Source organism: Geotrypetes seraphini, chromosome 11 (assembly GCF_902459505.1).
Source record: "Geotrypetes seraphini chromosome 11, aGeoSer1.1, whole genome shotgun sequence".
Classification (NCBI taxonomy): domain Eukaryota; kingdom Metazoa; phylum Chordata; class Amphibia; order Gymnophiona; family Dermophiidae; genus Geotrypetes; species Geotrypetes seraphini.
Window position 1 is genome coordinate 92,906,279 of NC_047094.1, and position 20,731 is coordinate 92,927,009.

A 20,731-nucleotide genomic window follows, 5' to 3' on the forward strand; every position below is an offset into this window, starting at 1 on the left:
CTGAGTGAGAGGGAAAGAAATATGGTGCACATGCGGAAATGAAGGTGGTGAATTGTTGGACATAGGGAGGGAGAAAGAAATATTGGACATGGTGGTGAGAGAGGCATAAGGTACAATTGCATGGGAAAGAGAGATGAGAGGGAGAAATGTTAGATGTGGTGGTGGAGAGGGAATTGTGGGAAGGATGAACTTGAAGAACAAAAGTAAATATAAGCCTCCTATCTTTTCTTTCTATTTAAATTACAATACTTTGTTTTGAGGACTGTTTCTTTAATGTTTGTATAGATTGTATACTGTACAGGATCCGAGTTACATACAAATTCAACTTAAGAACGGTTTAAAAAACGGAACTTGTTCTTAACTGAGGACTGCCTATATTGTAAAAAACCTGCACTATAACTATGGCAAATTTAACCTGTACACTGTATATTATGTATATTAGTATTAAACCCCTAGTATGTGCCGTTAGGATGAAAACTTGTGTCATAAACTTGTACTGTAATTATGGCAAATCTAGTACAAATCGTAACCTGTTAACTGTATAACCTGAAATTTGAAGAACTATGACCGCCTAAATTTTCCTTTCTGGTGGGCAAAATTGTGCTCTAGCTAAAGATATGAAAAAATGAATGCCGATAGTTTGGGGCACAATAATTTATTTAAGCTGGTTTGGGGGCCATCGACATCATATGTTGCCTCACTATAGTCAGGGCCCCTAGGCACACAAGTACACTGGGCCCCCTGCCCCGCCCTGCCCACCATGTGCCCAGGCGGAAACAGGAAGCTACATCAGAGGGAAGCTTTGGGCAAGCAGCACCACTTGCAAAATTACAGTTCCCGTTGCCTTTCTTATCTGCGTTGCTTGCTTGTCTTACTTTCCGTCAATGGGGGGGCTGCATTGCTTATTGGGGGGGGCCCGTGTTGCCGATCTGGGGGGGGGCCCGCATTGCCGATCGATGCTGGAGGGGCCCATCGCTGTTTGGAAAAAACAATGTTGATGCTCTTCTTCATTGGATCCCCCTGACCATTTCGGGCCCTAGGCACGTGCCTACTTGGCCTATTGGTTAATCCTGCCCTGACTATAGTAGGTCTTTGATTATAAGTCAGTTTTGGTTTATTTTCGTACACATCCAGGAAAGGGTGGGTGGGGGGGGGGCTATTTCTGTCCTAATTTGACTTTTGAGTATGTCCACCTGGGGTGGGAGGATATTTTTAATCTGAATAGTCTATGGGCTCCTTTTACAAAGCTGCGCTAGGGCCTTAACACACAGAATAGCGCACGCTAAATTGCTGCGTGCGCTAGCCGCTACCGCCTCCTTTTGAGCAGGTGGTAGATTTTTGGCTAGCGCGCGCTATAGCGTGCACTAATCCAGTGCATGTGCTAAAACCGCTAGCGCGGCTCTGTAAAAGGAGCCCTACGTTTCTGTATTTTATTGAATAATCATTGGGTGGGGGGGGGTGAGATAAAATGGTTGATTATGCATATTTGTAAGTTGAATGTGCGTTTATTAACTTATTATATGATATATATTTGTGTATTGCACTTCTGAAGTTTAGAAAATCAATAAAGAATTAAAAAAAGAACAACAAAAACTGTATATTATGTATGTTTAACCTATAACCTGTTCTGAGCTCTTTGAGGAAAATGGGCTAGAAAACGAAATAAATAAATACGATGGGCTTTAATTTTTTTTAATTTTTTTTTTATTATTTTCTCATCAAGCTCAATCAAATTTATGGGAAAAACTTCAATTCACACAGTTTTTCCAACTTTAGGTTTTTCTGGACAATCCTTGTGTGCCATATTGTATGAACTATATCAGGGGTCTCAAAGTCCCTCCTTGAGGGCCGCAATCCAGTCGGGTTTTCCCCAATGAATATGCATGAGATCTATGTGCCTGCCCTGCTTTCAATGCATATTCATTGGGGAAATCCTGAAAACCCGACTGGATTGCGGCCCTCAAGGAGGGGCTTTGAGATCCCTGAACTATATTGTTTTATATATGTATTTTTTGACTGGGTATACTACTTAAGATAGGCGAGACAAAAACAGATTATCGTATATACTCGGAATGTAAGATGATCTGAATATAAGTCGAGGTACCCTTTTTCCCCCCAAAAAAGGAGGGAAAAAGATTGACTTACCTGCCCTACCAGAATCTACACCCAGCCCTCCTCACTTCCTGCCAGGCTCTCCACCCTGTCCCATCTCCCTGCCCTGTACCCTGTCCCCCCTCTTTCCCGATGTCCTGCAGGCCACCACCAAGCCTGCTGTATGACTTGGTAGTCCAATGGTAGGCCACGACAGGAGGGATCCCTCCCGTCTCCTGTCCTGGCTGACTCTGACAATTTTTTTATCTCCCTCCCACTTCCCCCCGTGTACCTTTGTGAATCCCTGGTGGTCCAGGGGTGTACCAGGCAGGAGCGAGCTTTCCACACTCCTGCCCCTGCTGAGCCCCTATGAATGGCTGCTGTGAATTCTTGGAGTCCAGTGGTGTACCGGGCACGAATGACCATTTTTGCACTCCCGCCCGACTCTGAGCCGCTCCCTGAATGGCTGCCACCAGTTCTCACGAGTCCCGCGAAAACCGGTGGCAGCAATTCAGCGAGCAGCACAGCGTCGGGCAGGAGCGCAAAAAGCTCACTGCTGCCTGGTACACCGCTGAACCGCAAGAACTCATAGCAGCCATTCAAAGGGGCTCAGTGTGGAGCAGGAGTGAGATGCCCGATATACCGCTGGACCACCAGGGATTTAAAAAGGAGCGCGGGGGGGAAGCGGGAGGGAGGTTAAAAAATTGTGAAAGTTGGCTGGGACAGGAGACGGAAAGGATCCTTCCTGTCCCAGTCTACCAGGTTATACGGCAGGCCGGCGGAGGCCTGCAACAAGTCCGGGAGGGGGTCGGGTAGGTGCTGACCTGAATATAAAACGAAACCCCCATTTTTGGGCCATTTCTTTGGCCCAAAAATGTCTTACATTCGAGTATATACAAATTATCCATATAAACTTGCTTCCAAAGCAATTGGAGAGGAAGTGTTAAACTAAGTATCTCTGACCCCCATTTTGGACACAGTGAAAAAATTTGCTCCATTGCACTTTTGACAGCTTGGCTTTCTGACTGGCACCTGCCTTATAAACTCTGCTGCTACTACTTGTGACTTGGATTGGCCTCCATGTAGGGGGAATAGTGGTCTGACCCCAGCAAGGCTATTCTTATGTTCTTATGGCTGCTTGTAAACAGCTTCCACGATGGTCACTTTCCACGCAGATGACTTGAACGTGATCTCTCCTGCTCAGGGGAACTTCAAACACACGCAGACGCACAATCCTGTGTCTCGGGAAGAGCTGATGATGGTTCTGGCCCGGCTGGAGCAGCTGCAGATCCGAGCTCTGAATGCCCAGTCGTCGTCATCTGTGTCTCTGCACCTTGTGCTTCTGGAGGTTGCAACAGAGTCTGGCCTGGGCCTCAAGGCCAGCAACGTGGAACTCTGCATGTGTCCAGCAAACTACCGAGGGGATTCCTGCCAGGTATGGGAAGGAGGAAGAAGAGGGTGCAGGAAAGCAGTGAGACGCCCAGTGGCCAAAGGGGAGCTTAGGTTATAGGGGCTGATCACACACGTTTCATCCTAAATTTCTTCCATGGCTTTTCTGATAAGAAATGTAATTAATTTCATGATACGTTCATAAGTCCCAGCACATTGCTCAATATGAGCCTGGTTTTTTGTCCTTTGTATGCACTTTTAGAATGGGCTGGCACTGAGTTTGTTCCTTTTGTGTACAATTTTAAACCATGACCAAATTTTTCATACAAAAAGGTTGTGGGTGGCTCTGTTTGGCTAATGTAACCCCCTCCTTCTCAGAACTGAGGTAAAAGGTATCCCTCTTGAAATAAGATTTGTTTTGTAGTCGTGAACACCGTGGGTTAAATTGATATCTTTTCCCAGGAGAAGGAGTGAATTACATAAACAAAATACAGTGGAACCTTGGTTTAGGAGCATAATTCGTTCCAGAAGCATGCTCGTAAATCAAGTTACTCGTATATCAAAGGAGTTTCCCCATAGGAATGAATGGAAACTCGCTTTGATTCGTTCCACCAACCCCCCCACCCGAGGCTACCAGCGCTGCTTCATCACCCCCTCCCCCCCGCTCTAACCGGCATCGTACCCCCCGAACCGGCATCGCAACCCCCCCCCCCCGCGAGAACCGCATCGCACCCCCGTGCTGAAAGCGGCATCCGCCTGCCCTTCCTCTCAAACACGCTCCTTACCCCTTCTGCTGGTTGTGAGAGTGAAAGCAAGCTCCCGCCTCTTGCCTGGGCTGGGTCTTGGTGTAGAATCATGCTTAGTGGTGCTAAATGTCAACCTGCCCATAAAGATGCATCTTTTGATGTCTAGCACCAGTAAATGTCTGCGTAGATGCAATTCAGGCACCTTTTTTTTGTAGGTGCCTTGTGGCACATACTTTTTAAAAAAAAAAATTAGTTTTTAACAGCGCAGTCAATTACTGCACCATTAATGGCCAATTAAAAACACTTAACTCAGTTACCTTCCGAATGATGCCATTTTCAGAATCCAGACCTTTGTGCCTTATTGTAACCCCGCTTCCCTCCTGCGTCCCCGACCTGACCTGGTGGTCTAGCGGTGACGCAGGGCAGGAGTGATCTTCCTATGCTCCTGCTCCGTGCAGAGCCGTCATCAAAATGGCTCGAGACTACAACGGGAACTCACGGCAGCCATTTTGATGACGACTCTGCACGGGGCAGGAGCATAGGAAGATCGTTCCTGCCTCGCGTCACCGCTAGACCACCAGGTCAGGTCTGGGGGATGTCCGGGGCAACGTTTCTCCATTAAAAAGCAAGGGGCAAAAAAAATTGCGAATAACTGAATTTGCAAGTGGGGAAACTGCGAATTGGGAGGGGGAGCTGTACAAGTGGATTTCAATTTACATTTTTAATGGCAGAAAGCCTTGTTTGGGAATTCAGAAAAACTGAACCCCCTCCTCAGCAGTTGGTGCAGCCATGAGCAAATCATTCAGCCTCTTTGGCCTGGATTCTCAAAATGGCATGGTTCGCACTTCACTCAAACTATGGCACCGTTTTGAGAATCGCGATCCATGTCAAAGATAAGCGCCAGAATGTAGGCCAGGGTTTTACAGGCCTACATTTCTGGTGCCTGTCTGTGGTGTAGAATCATGCTTAGTGGTGCTAAATGTCAACCCTGCCCATAAAGATACATCTTTTGATGTCTGGCACCAGTAAATGTCTGCGTAGATGCAATTCAGGCATCTTTTTTTTGTAGGTGCCTTGTGGCACATACTTTAAAAAAAAAAAAAAAATTAGTTTTTAACAGCGCAGTCAATTACTGCACCATTAATGGTCAATTAAAACACTTAACTTAGTTACCTTCCGAAAGACGCCATTTTGAGAATCCAGACCTTTGTGCCTTATCATACATTGTAAGCTCTCTTGGATAAGAAGCTTGTAACCATGTACATTTATTTATAAAGCACTATAGAAATCTTATGAATCTTCTGCAGGATTGTGTGTAGTCTCCATTTTGAGTTTCAGGATCAGCCTGGAGTGCTGAAGTTCTTAAGCTGTAGGACTTGAGATGTTTGTTTTCTTCATTCATGTTTCCTGTTGCCTTTTTTTGTGGGGTGGGGATTTGTTTATCAGGAATGTGCACCAGGTTACTACCGAGACACTAAGGGACTTTTCTTGGGAAAGTGCGTCCCGTGTAACTGCAGTGGCTACTCGGACCAGTGCCTCCCAGGCTCGGGTGTATGCGTGGTAAGTAAACAGGTCCACTGCCTCTCTGTTGTGGTACAGGGCAGTTTGAGATGGGGGAGAGAGCTGCTTCATTAAAACAAATAAGATATTGGCGTGACATGGTAGATAGAGGTCTGGCAGCTCACTGCCTGTTCATGAAACTTGCAAATGTTTATTAAGTATTAAAGGAATTGAAGCTGTGTTTAATCCTTTTCCTGCCACAGTGACAGAAAACCAGTTAGGATCTGTTAGGGAAGAGTTATAGGCAATGATGTAACCATGTGTGAGCCAGGGCCCACCTGATTTAGATTCAGGCCCACCCAAAATTATGGCACTCTTGCTGTGGCTGGTGGGGATCCCTAAACCCCTCCATCTGAAGATTTCCTCCTCCTCGGGCAGCCAGCAGTCTTCCAAATGGCAGCCAGCAGCACTCGCCTCAATCTGATGCTGACACTTTCCTCTCTGCACATGCTCAGTTTTCGTGCATATGTAAGCAGTGAGCATGCGTGGCATGCTGGCAGTGACATCAGCTTGAGGCAAGTGCTGCTGGCGCCGTTTGGAAGAGCGCTGGTTGCCTGAGGAGGCTGGTGGGGTTTGTTGCATCCCTGTCAACTCAGGTATTTAATATTTTGGGTTAGCAGGCAGCAGGCAAGCAGAATCAGAGTGTGGATCCGCGGGGAGGGAGGGGATGAATTCCATTTCTACCCAGCATGGGCTTAGGCCCACCCAAAATCAGCCATCTGGCTTACCCCTCCGGCAGGTGGTTACTGGCCACATATCCCTAGAGAACCAAGAATCAGAAGTGGTGCTGGTCTGATTTTGTACTTTTTTAAAGGCCCCAATCTGGGAGCAATATTCAGGCTTGGGATGTTTTGTTTGTGGTCCTTGCTCAGTGTTATTCAGTCTTGAAACTCACCCAGTCGAAAAGAGATTAATTCATCACTTTGATTAGGGTCCTTTTTCTCTCTGATTAACTTCCTAACCCAAATCATGTCTGAAAATATCCAGACAGTTTTTGTGCTGCTCCCTGTCGTGATCCCAGTCTTGAAACAGACTCATTCCATATTTCTGTTATTACCTTCATACCTCAGAATTGCCAGTATAACACAGAAGGAGACCACTGCGAGAGGTGTAAAGAAGGCTTTGTTGGAAACGTCACAGCAGAGAAGCCACTGCACTGTGTGGGATGTCCCTGCCCGCTGTCCGTGACCTCTAATAAGTAAGTGTTTCCTTGTCAGAGGGCTGAGAATTTGTCGCTCTCTTGACAGGAGGTGGGAAGAGGAGGAGGATATTCATACGGCATCCAGTGGGAATATGCAAAAATCTGGTGAAGCCTTTCAGTTTTTTCCAGCATCAGGGCACATGTTGCTGTCATGCAGGATTGTGCCCCCATTTCTTTTCTGTAAAATTTTTTTTAAATCTACCGTTGCAGGGAAGTAGACATGTACATGTGGAACACATGGTAACATAAGAAAATAGATGAACCGGCACAAGCACGAAACGGTGTCAGGTCAAAAGCACGCCGGGACAAAGGCGTGCAGACAATTTAGCGCAGTGCGGAGGCACGCGCCAAAGAAAATTACTGTTTTTAGGGGCTCCGACGGGGGGGGCGTGGGGGGGAACCCCCCCACTTTACTTAATACAGATCGCGCCGCGTTGTGGGGGCGTTTTGGGGGATTTGGGGGGTTGTAACCCTCCACATTTTACTGAAAACTTCACTTTTTCCCTGTTTTTAGAGAAAAAGTTAAGTTTCCAGTAAAATGTGGGGGGTTACAACCCCCCAAACCCCCCACAACGCCGCCGCAATCTGTATTAAGTAAAGTGGGGGGCTTCCCAACAAAACCCCCCGTCGGAGTCCCTAAAAACAGTAATTTTCTTCGGCGCGCGCCTCTGTCTTGCGCTCAGTTGTCGGCGCGCACCTTTGGCTTCCGCGATTATGTCTATGAACCAGACGAAACTTGCAAAGAGCACCTGACCCCCCACAATTTGTTTATTTAAATTTGATATTCCGCTAAATCTTTCACAAGTTTCTCAGCGGGCAACATAAAAGTACAAATGCATGTTAAAAATAAAATAAATTTCATCTATAAATGAAAATAAAAAGGAACGCCATTGTGGATAGAAAAGACCTAAAATCATTCATATCCAAGATATACTCATATCCAGTCTCACAAAACCAAAATAGGTCAATTGCCTATTTATCCTTCAAATTAATGAATATGTTCATCTGGAGTAGCATTGACACCAAATGCCTCTTGAAAAAAAAATACATTTTAAGTAATTTTTTTAAAACGTCTTATGATTCATTTCAGTACAAATGTCATGTGGAAGTAGATTCCACTGACTAGGAGCGAGATAGAAAAATGCTTTATTGCGTTTATTTGTTCTATATATTGATGGAATGCCTAACCTATTGTCTTGTAAAGATCTTAATGTCCGACGTGGCGTATAGGGAATAGTCAGTGATTGTAAGTAACAGGGTTCACAAGTATGTAATGCCTTATGTGTTAAGAGCAATCCCTTGAACCTAACTTTATACACAACCGGTAAGCAATGGTATTGTAAAAAGAGGAGTGACTCTATCATATTTGGTTTTATGCCCTAACAACTTAAGTGCCGCATTCTGTAAAGTTTGCAATCGCCTTAAGTTAAATTTTGATAAACCTGCATAGACAATGTTACAGTAATCCAATCTTGATACAAAGAACGCATGAATTAAAGTATGGAAATCTTTATTTTCGAACAACCCTCTGATAGTAAGCGATCTCAGAATGTGGAAACCTTTCTTTATAGCAGACAATACTTGATCTGTAAAAGTTACTTGTGTATCCACAATCCCAAAGGAAAATTGTAGGCTGGATGAAAATTAGATCACGATGTATGATAATATACAAGATAAAAAGTAGTCAAAGTGTAAGCTAAACATTTATGAGGTAACTTAAATATGTTATGTAGGAGAGTGTGGTATAGTGGTTAGAGCTACAGCCTCAGTACCCGGAGGTTGTGAGTTCAAACCCCACACTCCTCCCTGTGACCTTTGACAAGTCACACAAGTCACATAAGAATTGCCGCTGCTGGGTCAGACCGGTGGTCCATCGTGCCCAGCAGTCCGCTCACGCGGCAGCCCTTAGGTCAAAGACCAGTGCCCTATCTGAGACTAGTCCTACCTGCATACGTTCTGGTTCAGCAGGAACTTGTCTAACTTTGTCTTGAATCCCTGGAGGGTGTTTTCCCCTATAACAGCCTCCGGAAGAGCGTTCCAGTTTTCTACCTGTATAAAAATCACTTTGAGTATGGTTAGAAAACTATGAAAAGGCGGTATATAAGTCCCAATCCCTTTCCTGCCCCCCTTAAGGGCCTGCAAGCACATTTTTAAAGAGATACCCCACAGAGTTTTAGGAGCTTGTATTGGACTTATTTGTTTTTAACCCTACCCTTTTGTTTATACCTTTATATCTTACTTTTCTTTAATCATTGTAGTTCTCCCCTTTTTTCCACTCGTACCGGTTTATCCAGTCGTGTATGTTATTGTTTTGTCTAGTCGTGTATGTTTATTTTGTTAAAGTTATGTTAAATTATATTATCTGTTTTTACCCTATTTTAAAATGTATAACCACCTTGAAATAAATGATAAGGTAGTATATCAAATTTTTAATAAACTTGAAACTTGATACCAGCCAGAGGAATAGAACACCATTCTCAGGACGTACATGATATTTAAGGGAGCTGCAAAGATGCACAGGGAAAGTGTGACAGTTTTTTCAAAATGAGTACCTACGTGGACTTTCCCTTCTATGTCTCCTTTAGGATGCTGTGCAATTTCCAGCAGGACAAATCTTTCAAAATTACGCCTCCTAAGAAAACTATAAATACTTAATCAATATAAATAGTGTCTGTTTACATTACTATATATTGTTCCTAAATGTTTATTTTAGAATTTATTTAGGGGAGAGTGTGGCGCAGTGGTTAAAGCGTCTCAGCACCCTAGGGTTGTGGGTTCAAACCCACACTGCTCCTTGTGACCCTGGGCAAGTCACTTAATCCCCCCCCCCCATTACCCCAGGTAAATCAGATAGATTGTGAGCCCTCCAGGACAGACAGGGAAAAATGCTTGAGTACCTGACTAAATTAATGTAAATCTTTCTGCGCTCTCCTGGGAGAACAGTATAGAAAATTGAATTAAAAAAAATTTTTTATTTATAAACTGCTTGAATCTAAGCGGTGTCATACATACACAAATTGTAAACATAGACAAAACATCATGAAATACTACAATTGACTTAACTTACCCCTCTTTTTACGAACACGTAGTGTGGATTTTAGCACCGGCAGTGGCAGTAACTGCTCCAACGTTCTTAGGAATTCTATGCGCATCGGAGAAGTTACCACCACTGCCGGCGCTAAAACCCGCGCTACGCGTTCGTAAACGGAGCGGGTTAATCTTTCCAATTTTCCTTAGTACCAAAATTTACTGAAATCTAGATAAGGCAAAGCCCGCTGAGTTTAGAGAAAGGCATCTGCGAATAGTTGTGTTTTTAATAATATCTTAAATGACGTACGATCTTTACAAAATCTCATTGTTCCTGGGGTGGAATTCCAGAGGTTTTTACCAGCAATGGAAAAGATAGATATTTTAGATTTCACATAACGAGGCCTATCTTCCTTTAGACTTGTTAGTAACATTCTCCCAGCAGATCTCAAGCTTCTTACAGGTCGATAAACTTCCCACACGTTGTGAAAACAAGTGGGAGCAGAGGAATACAATATTTGGTGAACAACTGACAATACTTTCTAACATATCCGCTGCTGAATAGGTAACCAGTGTAAAGATTTTAGAACTGGAATAATATGGGCAATCCTAGAAGTGGCCATTACTAGTCTTAGCAGCTGAATTCATTAGAAGCTGCAAAGGTTTACATGTTTTCTTTGTTAGTCCCAAGAAAAGTAAATTGCAGTAATCGAGTCGAGTCAACAGCAAAGCTTGGAACAACTGAGCGAAAATCTACAGGCAAAAGCATTGGTTTCAATTTGATGGCTGCTCCTCTTTTTGCTTGATACTTTACCTGTTAATAGCTTTGTTAGAACCAGTCTGATGGGTTGTTTTTTTTTGTCATAACATAGTCGAGGACAGCAGATAAAGACTGTATAGTCCATCTAATCTGCTCAACATGACAGACTCAGAGAAGACTGAGAGGGGATTTAATAGAGACTTTTAAATTAATAAAGGGATTTGATAAAATAGATCAAGAAGAATCATTACTAACTTTTTCGGAGGTGACACGGACAAGAGGTCACAGACTGAAACTGAGTGGTAGCAGGTTCAGGACGAATGTCAGGAAGTTCTTTTTCACACAGCGTGTACTGGGAATTTGGAATGCTCTCCCGGAGGATGTTGTGACAGAGATTACTGTTCTGGGATTCAAGCGCAAGTTGGATGCACACCTTCTTGCAAATCGTATTGAGGGCTATGGTATATTGGGTCTCCAATCAGGAGTACCTAAATGGGCCGCCGCGTGTGTGGATCACCGGAGTGGATGGACCTCGGTCTGATCCGGTGAAGGCTTTTCTAATGTTCTTATGTTCTTAATGTATGATGTGATATTTCAGATATTACATCCTTTCCCTTCTTCCCACCACAATGCTCAACCTCTCCCTTTGGCCTCTCTGGCTAGTTTAGCCACCCCTAGAAGTTTGGTTTGTTTGGGGGGGGGGGGGTCTTTTTTCATGTTCCTTGGATAAAAAATGTTCTGTGAACCCAAGAGAAATGTTCCTGGACTAAACACTGGTCTCTGTATTTCAGTTTTGCCGTTGGATGTGTACACAAAGGTCTGACCACACAGTGCCTCTGTATGCCAGGCTATGCAGGACCCAGCTGTGAACGGTAATAGTAAACATGCTTTTAACATAGTTTTTCATTTCTAGGAACAAAATCCCAGCAGATTCCACCTTTACAGGGGCTATCCCTAATTAATAAGGGCCTGTAACTGTGGAACTCACTCCCTAAGGATATAAGGGAAATTACTAGTTATTTGGAATTTCAACATCATTTAAAAACCTGGTATTTTACAAAATATCTAATTAGTGGTACATCTTATAACAGTGGTTCCCAAACTTTTTCAGTTCAGGCACCTTTAGTTTTTCAGTAATTTTTCACAGCTCCCCTAAGTTAAAAGAAATACCTAACTGTTCCCACCCCCCACAATCTGGTCTCTCTCTCCTTCCTGTCCCTCCCTCCCTTCCTTGTCCCTCACCATGGTTTCTCTTCTCTCCTTCCCTTCCTTCTTTCCCTTCCACACCCCCAATCTATCTCTTTCCTTTACCTTCCTTGTAGTCTGCCTTCTTTCTCTCCTACTCTACCTTCCCTTCCCTGGTCTGGCATCTGTCTCCTTCCTTCTCTACCCTGCCCCCAATGTGGTAGTTTTCTCATTTACCTCTTCTTCCCAATCAGGTGCAGCATTTCTCTCTTCTACCCCTCCCCCCATGGGATCCAGTACCTCTCTCTGTCTTCTGTACACTGCAGCTTGTGATCTTTGGGCCGCCAGCATCTTAAGCATATTTCCTTCAGCGGCCCCTAATCATTCCTCTCTTCTTCAACTTCCTGTCCCCGCAAAGGCAAGACACTGTAGCAGAGGGAAAGCTTCCAGGTCATTGAAGACTGTATGTTTAAGCTGTTGGCGACCCCGAAGATTGTAAATTGCAGTGTGGGGAAGGGAGGTGGAGTGCCAGACTGACAGCAAGTTTGTGTCTTCCTCTGTGGCACCCCAGTGAGTTTGCTGTGGCATCCCAAAGTGCTATGGCACACAGCTTGAGAAACGTTATCTTGTAGTATATTGTTTCTGGCATGGGTCGCTGGAATTTTTTGGAACCTGATGTTATATTAGGAAAAGGGAATTATTATTTTATTATATTGTAATTATTTGTTATAATTTTTGATCTTCTTGTATTTTAATTTGATATTGTCTATTTGAGGGGGATTTTTCTTTGTAATCTGCTTAGAACTTTTAAGTTTAGCAGAATATAAATGTTTAAATTAAAATCATTTTCAAGTCTATTTGGTTGGGTTTGGTTTTTTTTTTAATGCAGTTGTGCACCGGGTTATTATGGCAACCCTTTGGTGATTGGCAGTTCCTGTCAGCCCTGCAACTGCAATGGGAACACCGATTCCAACCTGCTCTTCAGTGACTGTGATTCCCTGACTGGCGTTTGTAATGGGTGCATGTTTAACACAGCCGGAGCCCACTGTGAAATCTGCGCTCCAGGCTACTATGGAGATGCCATATGGGCTAAAAACTGCACAAGTAAGTTTTAGCAGAAGAGTTGCATGGTTGCCGTGCCATTGCTTCCTAAGGGTTTCCTCTCATACTAACCACTGCCGAATGCATTTCTTCCAGAATGCCAGTGTTCACCGTGTGGCACAGCGTCCTGTGATCCTCGGACAGGGCAGTGTCTGTGCAAGCAGGGAGCGACAGGTCAGCACTGCGACACATGTCAGGTACAATCATTCTTCACTCAACCCGTCTTAGTTTTTGCTGCCTCTAATGGCCCCTAACAAATTTGGCATCATATATAGAATCAGGGCCTTAGTGCTTGCTTGAGCACGTACACTGCTGTTCGGCATGCTCAAGTTTCTCCTCAAATTATCCCTAAATTTGGGGATGTTGATGATTGAGGCTGATTTTTAGCTTAGAAAATCCTTTTCCCCTCACTGCATATCCCAGATTTTCGTTCTGTTTCCAAGTTTATTCATTTCTTGTTATACCATCTATCCCAAGTGATGGTTTGATCATGTGACACCCCTTCTACAGAATGCCCACTGGCAGGGCCGGATTTAGATGAAAAGAGGCCCTAGGCTATTCCACTTATGAGGCCCTTTCACCTCCCATGTTTAAGTTTGTAAATTACATGAGAGATAATAAAATACATCATTACTGTGATATATATCAATATGTTAAATGAAACATGTTGTTATTGGTACTAACCTTTATAAAAAATGTGACACGGATAATAAATAAAAAAAAGTCGAGAACACTTATTAGGACATTTATTCTCAGCACCATATATAGTACTTGTAACAATAACTAATCAAACATAACACACAACATTGCCCCTTCCTATGTCCATAGTGCCCCCAGTGCGTCCTTCCTCACCTCACCCCCCCCCCGATGCCCGCCTGCCTCCCATCCCCCTTCCATTGAACACCTCCCCCATGACATCCTGCCTGCCTGCCTTCCATTAAACCCCCCCATTCCCCCTCCGATGCCAGCCTGCCTGCCTCCCATCCCCCTTCCACTGAAACCCCCCATCCCACCCCACCCCCCCGATGCCAGTCTGAGCCGCCCTGTCCTGACGGATCCACGTTTTGCCTTTCTCCCCGCGGGGCTGGGCTTTGCCCAACTGTTTCCGGACTGACGTCTTTCCCTCCCCGATCCTCCTCCCAGGGCGAGAAAAGAAAGGGAGAAGCCGAGTCGGAGCCCCGTTGCAGCCGGAGCTGGTTACGATCCCGAAGCGTAGAATTTCTCCTTATTTTCGGTTCAGTGTTTTAGTGTTCACTGTTTTTAGAATAGTGTAATTTTAATTTTGCTAACAATTTGAATGTAGGCCCCTCTTGATCTTGAGGCCCTAGGCTGAAGCCTAGTTAGCCTATAGGAAAATCCGGCCCTGCCCACTGGTGGCCAATATCCCATCGGATTACTTATAAAATAATCTTGCTTTGTTTTAAAATACGACAATCAAACCTACCAGCATTCCTAGATATACTCTTAATACCATATACACCATTGAGAACTTTATGATCTGCAGATCACAATTTACTTGTAATTCCCTCCCTAAAAGTTATTAATACTCGAAGAAACAAAATATTTACAATTTTTGCTCCGCAGCTATGGAATACTTTACCCTCTTATCTAAGAGAAGAACAAAAGCTCGATCGCTTTAAGAGCAGCTTAAAGTCTTTTTTTATTTAAAGATGCTTTAGGTATCAAATGTATGATACTTGTTTTGAAAGAAGTATACAATTCAGGAGACATCAGAGATTCCCCCTGTCAACCCTTTATGTGCTTCCCTAGTCCACTTCTTTACTATAACTATTGTAGTTCAACCCCTTTCCCTGTTGTATCATGTTGGTCCTTGTATTATTTGAGATGTATTCTTATTTTATAATAATGTACCCCGTTTTAAAGTGTACTATAAGCGATATAATCAAATTTTAAATAAACCTTTACAGCAAGTTAATACGGTAATAGATTAAAATAAAATCTAAAATAGGAAGAGAGGAAGATAGATAGACTTGACTGACATGAGCCCAAGAGGGAAGATGGGGGGAGGGAGGTAAAGTTACGGTAAAAATGGAGTAGAAGGAGGTATAGGGAAGGGCGTGTACAGGTAGATGGGGGGTATGTACAGTAGGTGCACTGTGCACTGATTCTCGCTTTCTCTTTCTCCCCCCAGAATGGATATTACAACTATGATGGCTGTGCAGGCTGTCAGAAGTGCGACTGTGACATAGCCTCTGTGGGTACAACCTGTCATCCTCATAGCGGGCAGTGTGAATGCCAGCACGGTGTTAACGGCCTCCGTTGCCAACAGTGTGCACCAGGGTACTGGGGTTTTGGAGCCAACGGCTGTAAAAGTGAGTGAATTGGAACATTTCAGTGGAGATGAACAGCTTTGCAAAAAAAACAAAAAAAAACAAACGACAAAGAGCTGGTCAGAAAAGGATAGTGCTTTCCTTACATGGTGTTTGTGTGCTGTGTAGCAGTCCAGCCTTTAGGGCGTGTTTCGAAGGCTGGAGACAATAGATTCAAGATGTTTTGTGACTAGATTTTTGGTTTAAAATCTCACTGCCTGTGAATATTTTTCTCTGTTGCAGAATGTCAGTGTAGAGGGGGGTCTTGTGACCCCCGGACCGGAGAATGTACCTGCACGAATGGACTAACGGGGAAGCAGTGCGATGTCTGCCTGCAACAGTATGAGATCCCGGTAGCTCAGGGTCCTGACACAATGAAATGTGAACGTAAGTTGGTGATCAGGAGACCTGGATGAAGGCTAATTACCGGCAGTTTCACAAGTAATATGAAATCTGTCCTCTCTTCTGAGCAAAGTCTTGGCTAAGAGCTTTGAGAGGGGAGGAAAATTCCAGAGGTGTCACAGATATCTCAATATAAATACAGTAGAAACAGTTGCAGCATATTACCAAATAAATATATCACAACATAATTTAATGAAGACAGATATTGCATAGGATATGGAATCAGCCTTTTGTATGCTCTATATAAGGATGTGCAGGAGTAAACATGTATAATGTAGTATTGTTGGAAGGTAAAACTATTTCACCCCCCAAAAAACCACATCTGAAAAAAGAGCGGCGTCACATGGAGCTTTGTATGTATGAGAACTGGTTTTGTAAGCTGTCCTAACACACACAATTGGAGGATATTAGAAAATTGGATCTCCTGGATGAGCCAAGTAGGAAGCCAAGCTAAATAAATTCACATTTTAAAAAAGTGCACCTGGTTTTATAGATCAGAGAGGTAAGTACAATTATTCTCTCAATGATCAGTTCAGACCCCAGATCCAGAGGAGCACTTGAAAAATAACCAAAGCTATACTGACCACGTACAGATTCGAGGGCGCTCACATTCTTGAGTGTCTTCCTATGACAGGTCTTTTTTCTTGTGTGACTGGATGCCAGGAAGTGTGAGACTAGCATGGCTTGATCTGCACTTTCCTGTGCTGACCCTGAATGTTTATTAACTGTTTTCTGTTAAGGTCTGCTTAGATATAATATGGTGTATTAGATTAAACCGGCTGTAAACCTTAAATCAGGGGTGTCCAACCTGTGGCCCAAGGGCCGCATGCGGCCCTGTGAAGTATTTTGTGCGGCCCCGGTCAAGGGCGATGCAGTGTTTTCCTCTGCTGCCCCTGGGTGTTTACCGTCTTGCCGGCTCCCTCCTCTGTCTTGCTGCAGCGTTTGCTTGTCCCCAGAAAATTTTGGGGGGGCCAATGCGGCCCAGGGAAGCCAAAAGGTTGGACACCCCTGCCTTAAATGATGTTTATCTAGATATTCAGCAAGCTTTTGACAAAGGTTTTCATGAGAGACACCTGGGAAAATTAAATAGTCATGAAATAGGAGGCAATGTTCTGTTCTAGATTAAGGATTGGTTATTGGACAGAAAACAGAGGGTAGGCTTAAATGGCCATTTTTCATAGTGGTGGAGGGTGAATAGTGGAATGCCACAGGGATCTGTACTGGGACCGGTGCTATTTAACATATTTGTAAATGATCTGGAAATTGAAACAACAAGTGAGGTGATTAAATTTGCAGATGACACAAAACTATGAAGTTGTTAAAACATATGCAGATTGTGAAAAATTACAGGATGACCGTAGGAAGTTGGAAGACTGAGCATCCAAATGGCAGATGAAATCTAATGGGGAGAAATACAAAGTGATGCACATTGGGGGAAAATAATCCAAATCATAGTTACCTGATACTGGGGTCCACCTTGGGAGTCAGCACCCAAGAAAAAGACCTAGGTGTCATTATAGATAATACTTTGAAATCCCAGCACTGCTCCTTATGACCCTGGGCAAATCACTTAATCCTCCATTGCCCCAGGTACAAAATAAGTACCTGGATATACAGTATGTAAACCACTTGACTGTGTAACCACAAAAAAGTGGTATATAAGTTCCATTCCCTTCTGCCTAGTGTGTGACAGCAGCCAAAAAAACCAAATGGGATGCTTGGAATTATTAGGAAGGGGATGGTAAATAAGACCTAGATACTATAATACCTATGTATCGCACCATGGTGTGACCTCACCTCAAGTACTGTATTCATTTCTGGTTGCTGTATCTCAAAAAAGATATAGTAGAATTAAAAAAGGTTAAAAGAAAAGCAACCAAAATAATAGAGGGGATGGAACTTCTCTCATTTAAAGAAAGACTAAAGAGGTTAGGGCTCTTCATCTTGGAAATGAGACAGCTGAAATATGATAGAGGTGTTCAAAAACCTGAGTGGTGTACGATGGGTAAAAAATGAATGGAATTTTTACTCTTTCAAAAAGTACAGAGACTAGGGGGACATTCAATGAAGTCACATGGAAATACTTTTAAAACAAATAGGAGAAAATATTTTTTCGAATAGTTAATCTCTGGAACTCATTGCCAGAAGATGTGGTAACAGCAGTTAGCATAACTGGATTTTAAAAAGGCTTGTTCCTGGAGGAAAAGTTCATAGTTTGCTGCTGAGATAGACATGGGGAAAGCCACTGCTTGCCCTGGGATTGGTAGCATGGAATGTTGCTACTATTTGCGATTCCAGAATCTTGCTATTCTTTGGGATTCTGTTTGGAATGTTGCTGCTATTCGGGTTTCTGCCATGTACTTTTGTCCTGGATTGGCCATTGTTGGAAACAGGATACTGGGCTAGATGACCACTGGTATGACCTAGTATGGATATTCTTATGTTCTTTCATAGACTTTTCATTCCCTCCCAGTCATAATGCGCACATGCCTCCTTCCAAACTACACATCCCACATCCCTACTTTTACACTGAGATATACTACAGTGCATCAGATCTTAGACTATTCCCATTGTAAAACTGAAAATGTTTGCACCTAGATCATACCTCCACATGCCCCCTTCCAAACCACACAACCTGCGACTTTTGTGCTTTTTAAAGTCGCAGTTTACATGTGTTAGCCATTTATACATTTGCACATCTGCATACTTAGCATTTTGTATTTTATTGGCCTGGTACTTTAACATTTCTTCTTGGCCACTGTAGATATTTCAGCCATGGGTTGCTTTTCTTTGATGGTGATGTCTGTTCATTTGTTAATGTATTTGTTTCTCTTTTGCAGCATGTGACAGCTGTGTTTTGCTTTTGCTGCATGACCTACAAAGAATGGGGGATCTATTCCCCGACATCCGAGAGCAGCTGAGCAACCTCAGTGCCAGCTCCATCGCCTGGGCCCGGCTTCATGGTCTGAACAGCTCCATGGAAAATGTGGCTGTGAGTGGCTGAGGTCTAATGTTTCTCCTCTAAATTTCTCTCTCCTCATGTCTTGTGAACTCATCATTTTGCTTCCACTTCTCTCCCAGAACCTCCTGCTGCAGTACCAGAACTCCATTAAAGATGGGAAGCGGAAGGCAGATGATACAGAGAACCAGATCAGAAGTGTTGCTCAGGATATGGATTCACTGCATGAAAAGGTAAAATGTGCCTTTCTAGATGGGCTGCTATTCACGTATCCAATCCAATCCAATCCAGGCCATGGTACGCCCCCACCTGGAATACTCTCACTGTACAGCAACTCCTCCAGCCCCTTAACCATTTTAATCTCTCTTTACTATTCGAAAGGGTCCAGAGAAGAGCGACTAAAATAGTTAAGGGGCTGGAGGAGTTGCCATACAGTGAGAGATTAGCGAAACTGGGCCTCTTCTCCCTTGAAAAGAGGAGACTGAGAGGGGACATGATCGAAACATTCAAGATAATGAAGGGAATAGACTTAGTAGATAAAGACAGGTTGTTCACCCTCTCCAAGGTAGAGAAAACAAGAGGGCACTCTCTAAAGTTAAAAGAGGATAGATTCCATACAAATGTAAGGAAGTTCTTCTTCACCCAGAGAGTGGTGGAAAATTGGAATGCTGTTATAAGGAAAAATACCCTCCAGGGATTCAAGACAAAGTTAGACAAGTTTCTGCTAAACCAGAACGTACACAGGTAAGGCTAAACTCAGGGCACTGGTCTTTGACCTAAGGGCCGCCGCGGGAGCAGACTGCTGGGCACGATGGACCACTGGTCTGACCCAGCAGCAGCAATTCTTGGGTTTTATATACAGATTCATCCCTACAACAGAATGGTGGGGTACAAAAGTAAAACATTCATATTGGATTGGATTTATTACATTTGAAATACTGCTTGAACATAGGTATTAAGCGGTTTACAATACTACAGGCATTGAGCTACTCTCTTTGTCCTGAATGGACTCACAATCTAATTAAGCATACAGAAATATAATAAGACGGAGGAAAAGAAAGTACCCACAACTAATAACCCTCTTTTATAAATTCAAATATGCAAATCATACATACATATTTACATATTTGAATTTACAAAAGAGGGGCATTAGTAGATATATTGGTTCTCTCTTATTCCTGTATCCATTATTGGATGACAGGAAAAGAAAGTACCCCATGGAAAGTAAAGAACATTGAAGGCAAAGAAGCCCCCCCCTCAAGATCCAAGAAAATTAGTATTATAGTTACATTATAAGGAAAGATAGAATAGTTAAACTAACAATCTAAATTTATAAATATCAATAACAGGAAAACGAGAAAGATTTAAAATTAAACTAAAGTAAACTCTAGGCAGTTTATAGTTCTGAGTTTTATTCCGCCCCAATAGACAGAACAAATGCCTCAATGTATCATCCAAGAAAGGCTAGCACCAGATACAATATTTAACTAGAGACGTTCGTTAATGGACTTTGGATGGATCCAAAGTGAAGATGAAAGAGAATAGGTTTCAGTAGTTTCCAGAAGGAGGAGTAAGATATTCCCTCGAAGAAGTCATGAAGTATGGAATTCCAAAGGCAGGGACCCACATATGAGAAGGCTCATATCAAAAACAAACACAAGATAAACATTGAGGCTGCAATAATGAGGAGTTCAAGCCGCACAGGCCATCAGAAATTGTTCTGTGCACCCAAGTGTCATTTCAGCAAACATTTAAATTCTTCTGCTGACAGAGGCTCACAGGTAGCTTATTCCACTCATTTTGTCCAGCTATAGAATACCTCCTCCTATGGGTATATAGAGTTTGAGCTTGGTGAAAAGTTGGTACCTCCAACATACAGGAATCTTCAGAGCACAAGGTTCTTCTTGGGACATCTAATGTATATTGACAGGACTCCTGTGCAAGGTTTTATGGATCATTAACAATAAGTGTTTGCAGTCT

At 43.2% G+C, this 20,731-nt stretch overlaps 1 protein-coding gene across 2 annotated transcripts in view; it reads left to right on the plus strand.

The window, feature by feature from the left end:
* LAMA5 (laminin subunit alpha 5) overlaps window positions 1-20,731 on the plus strand; it is a 406,583-nt gene that overhangs the window by 271,560 nt on the left and 114,292 nt on the right. For both annotated transcript variants that reach the window (XM_033963610.1, XM_033963611.1), the window contains exons 41-50: window positions 3,296-3,526; window positions 5,673-5,786; window positions 6,857-6,984; window positions 11,566-11,646; window positions 12,849-13,063; window positions 13,157-13,257; window positions 15,213-15,393; window positions 15,634-15,777; window positions 18,633-18,784; window positions 18,874-18,984. In XM_033963610.1, coding sequence (XP_033819501.1) covers window positions 3,296-3,526; window positions 5,673-5,786; window positions 6,857-6,984; window positions 11,566-11,646; window positions 12,849-13,063; window positions 13,157-13,257; window positions 15,213-15,393; window positions 15,634-15,777; window positions 18,633-18,784; window positions 18,874-18,984 — 1,458 coding nt within the window. The remainder of the gene's footprint in view (window positions 1-3,295; window positions 3,527-5,672; window positions 5,787-6,856; window positions 6,985-11,565; window positions 11,647-12,848; window positions 13,064-13,156; window positions 13,258-15,212; window positions 15,394-15,633; window positions 15,778-18,632; window positions 18,785-18,873; window positions 18,985-20,731) is intronic.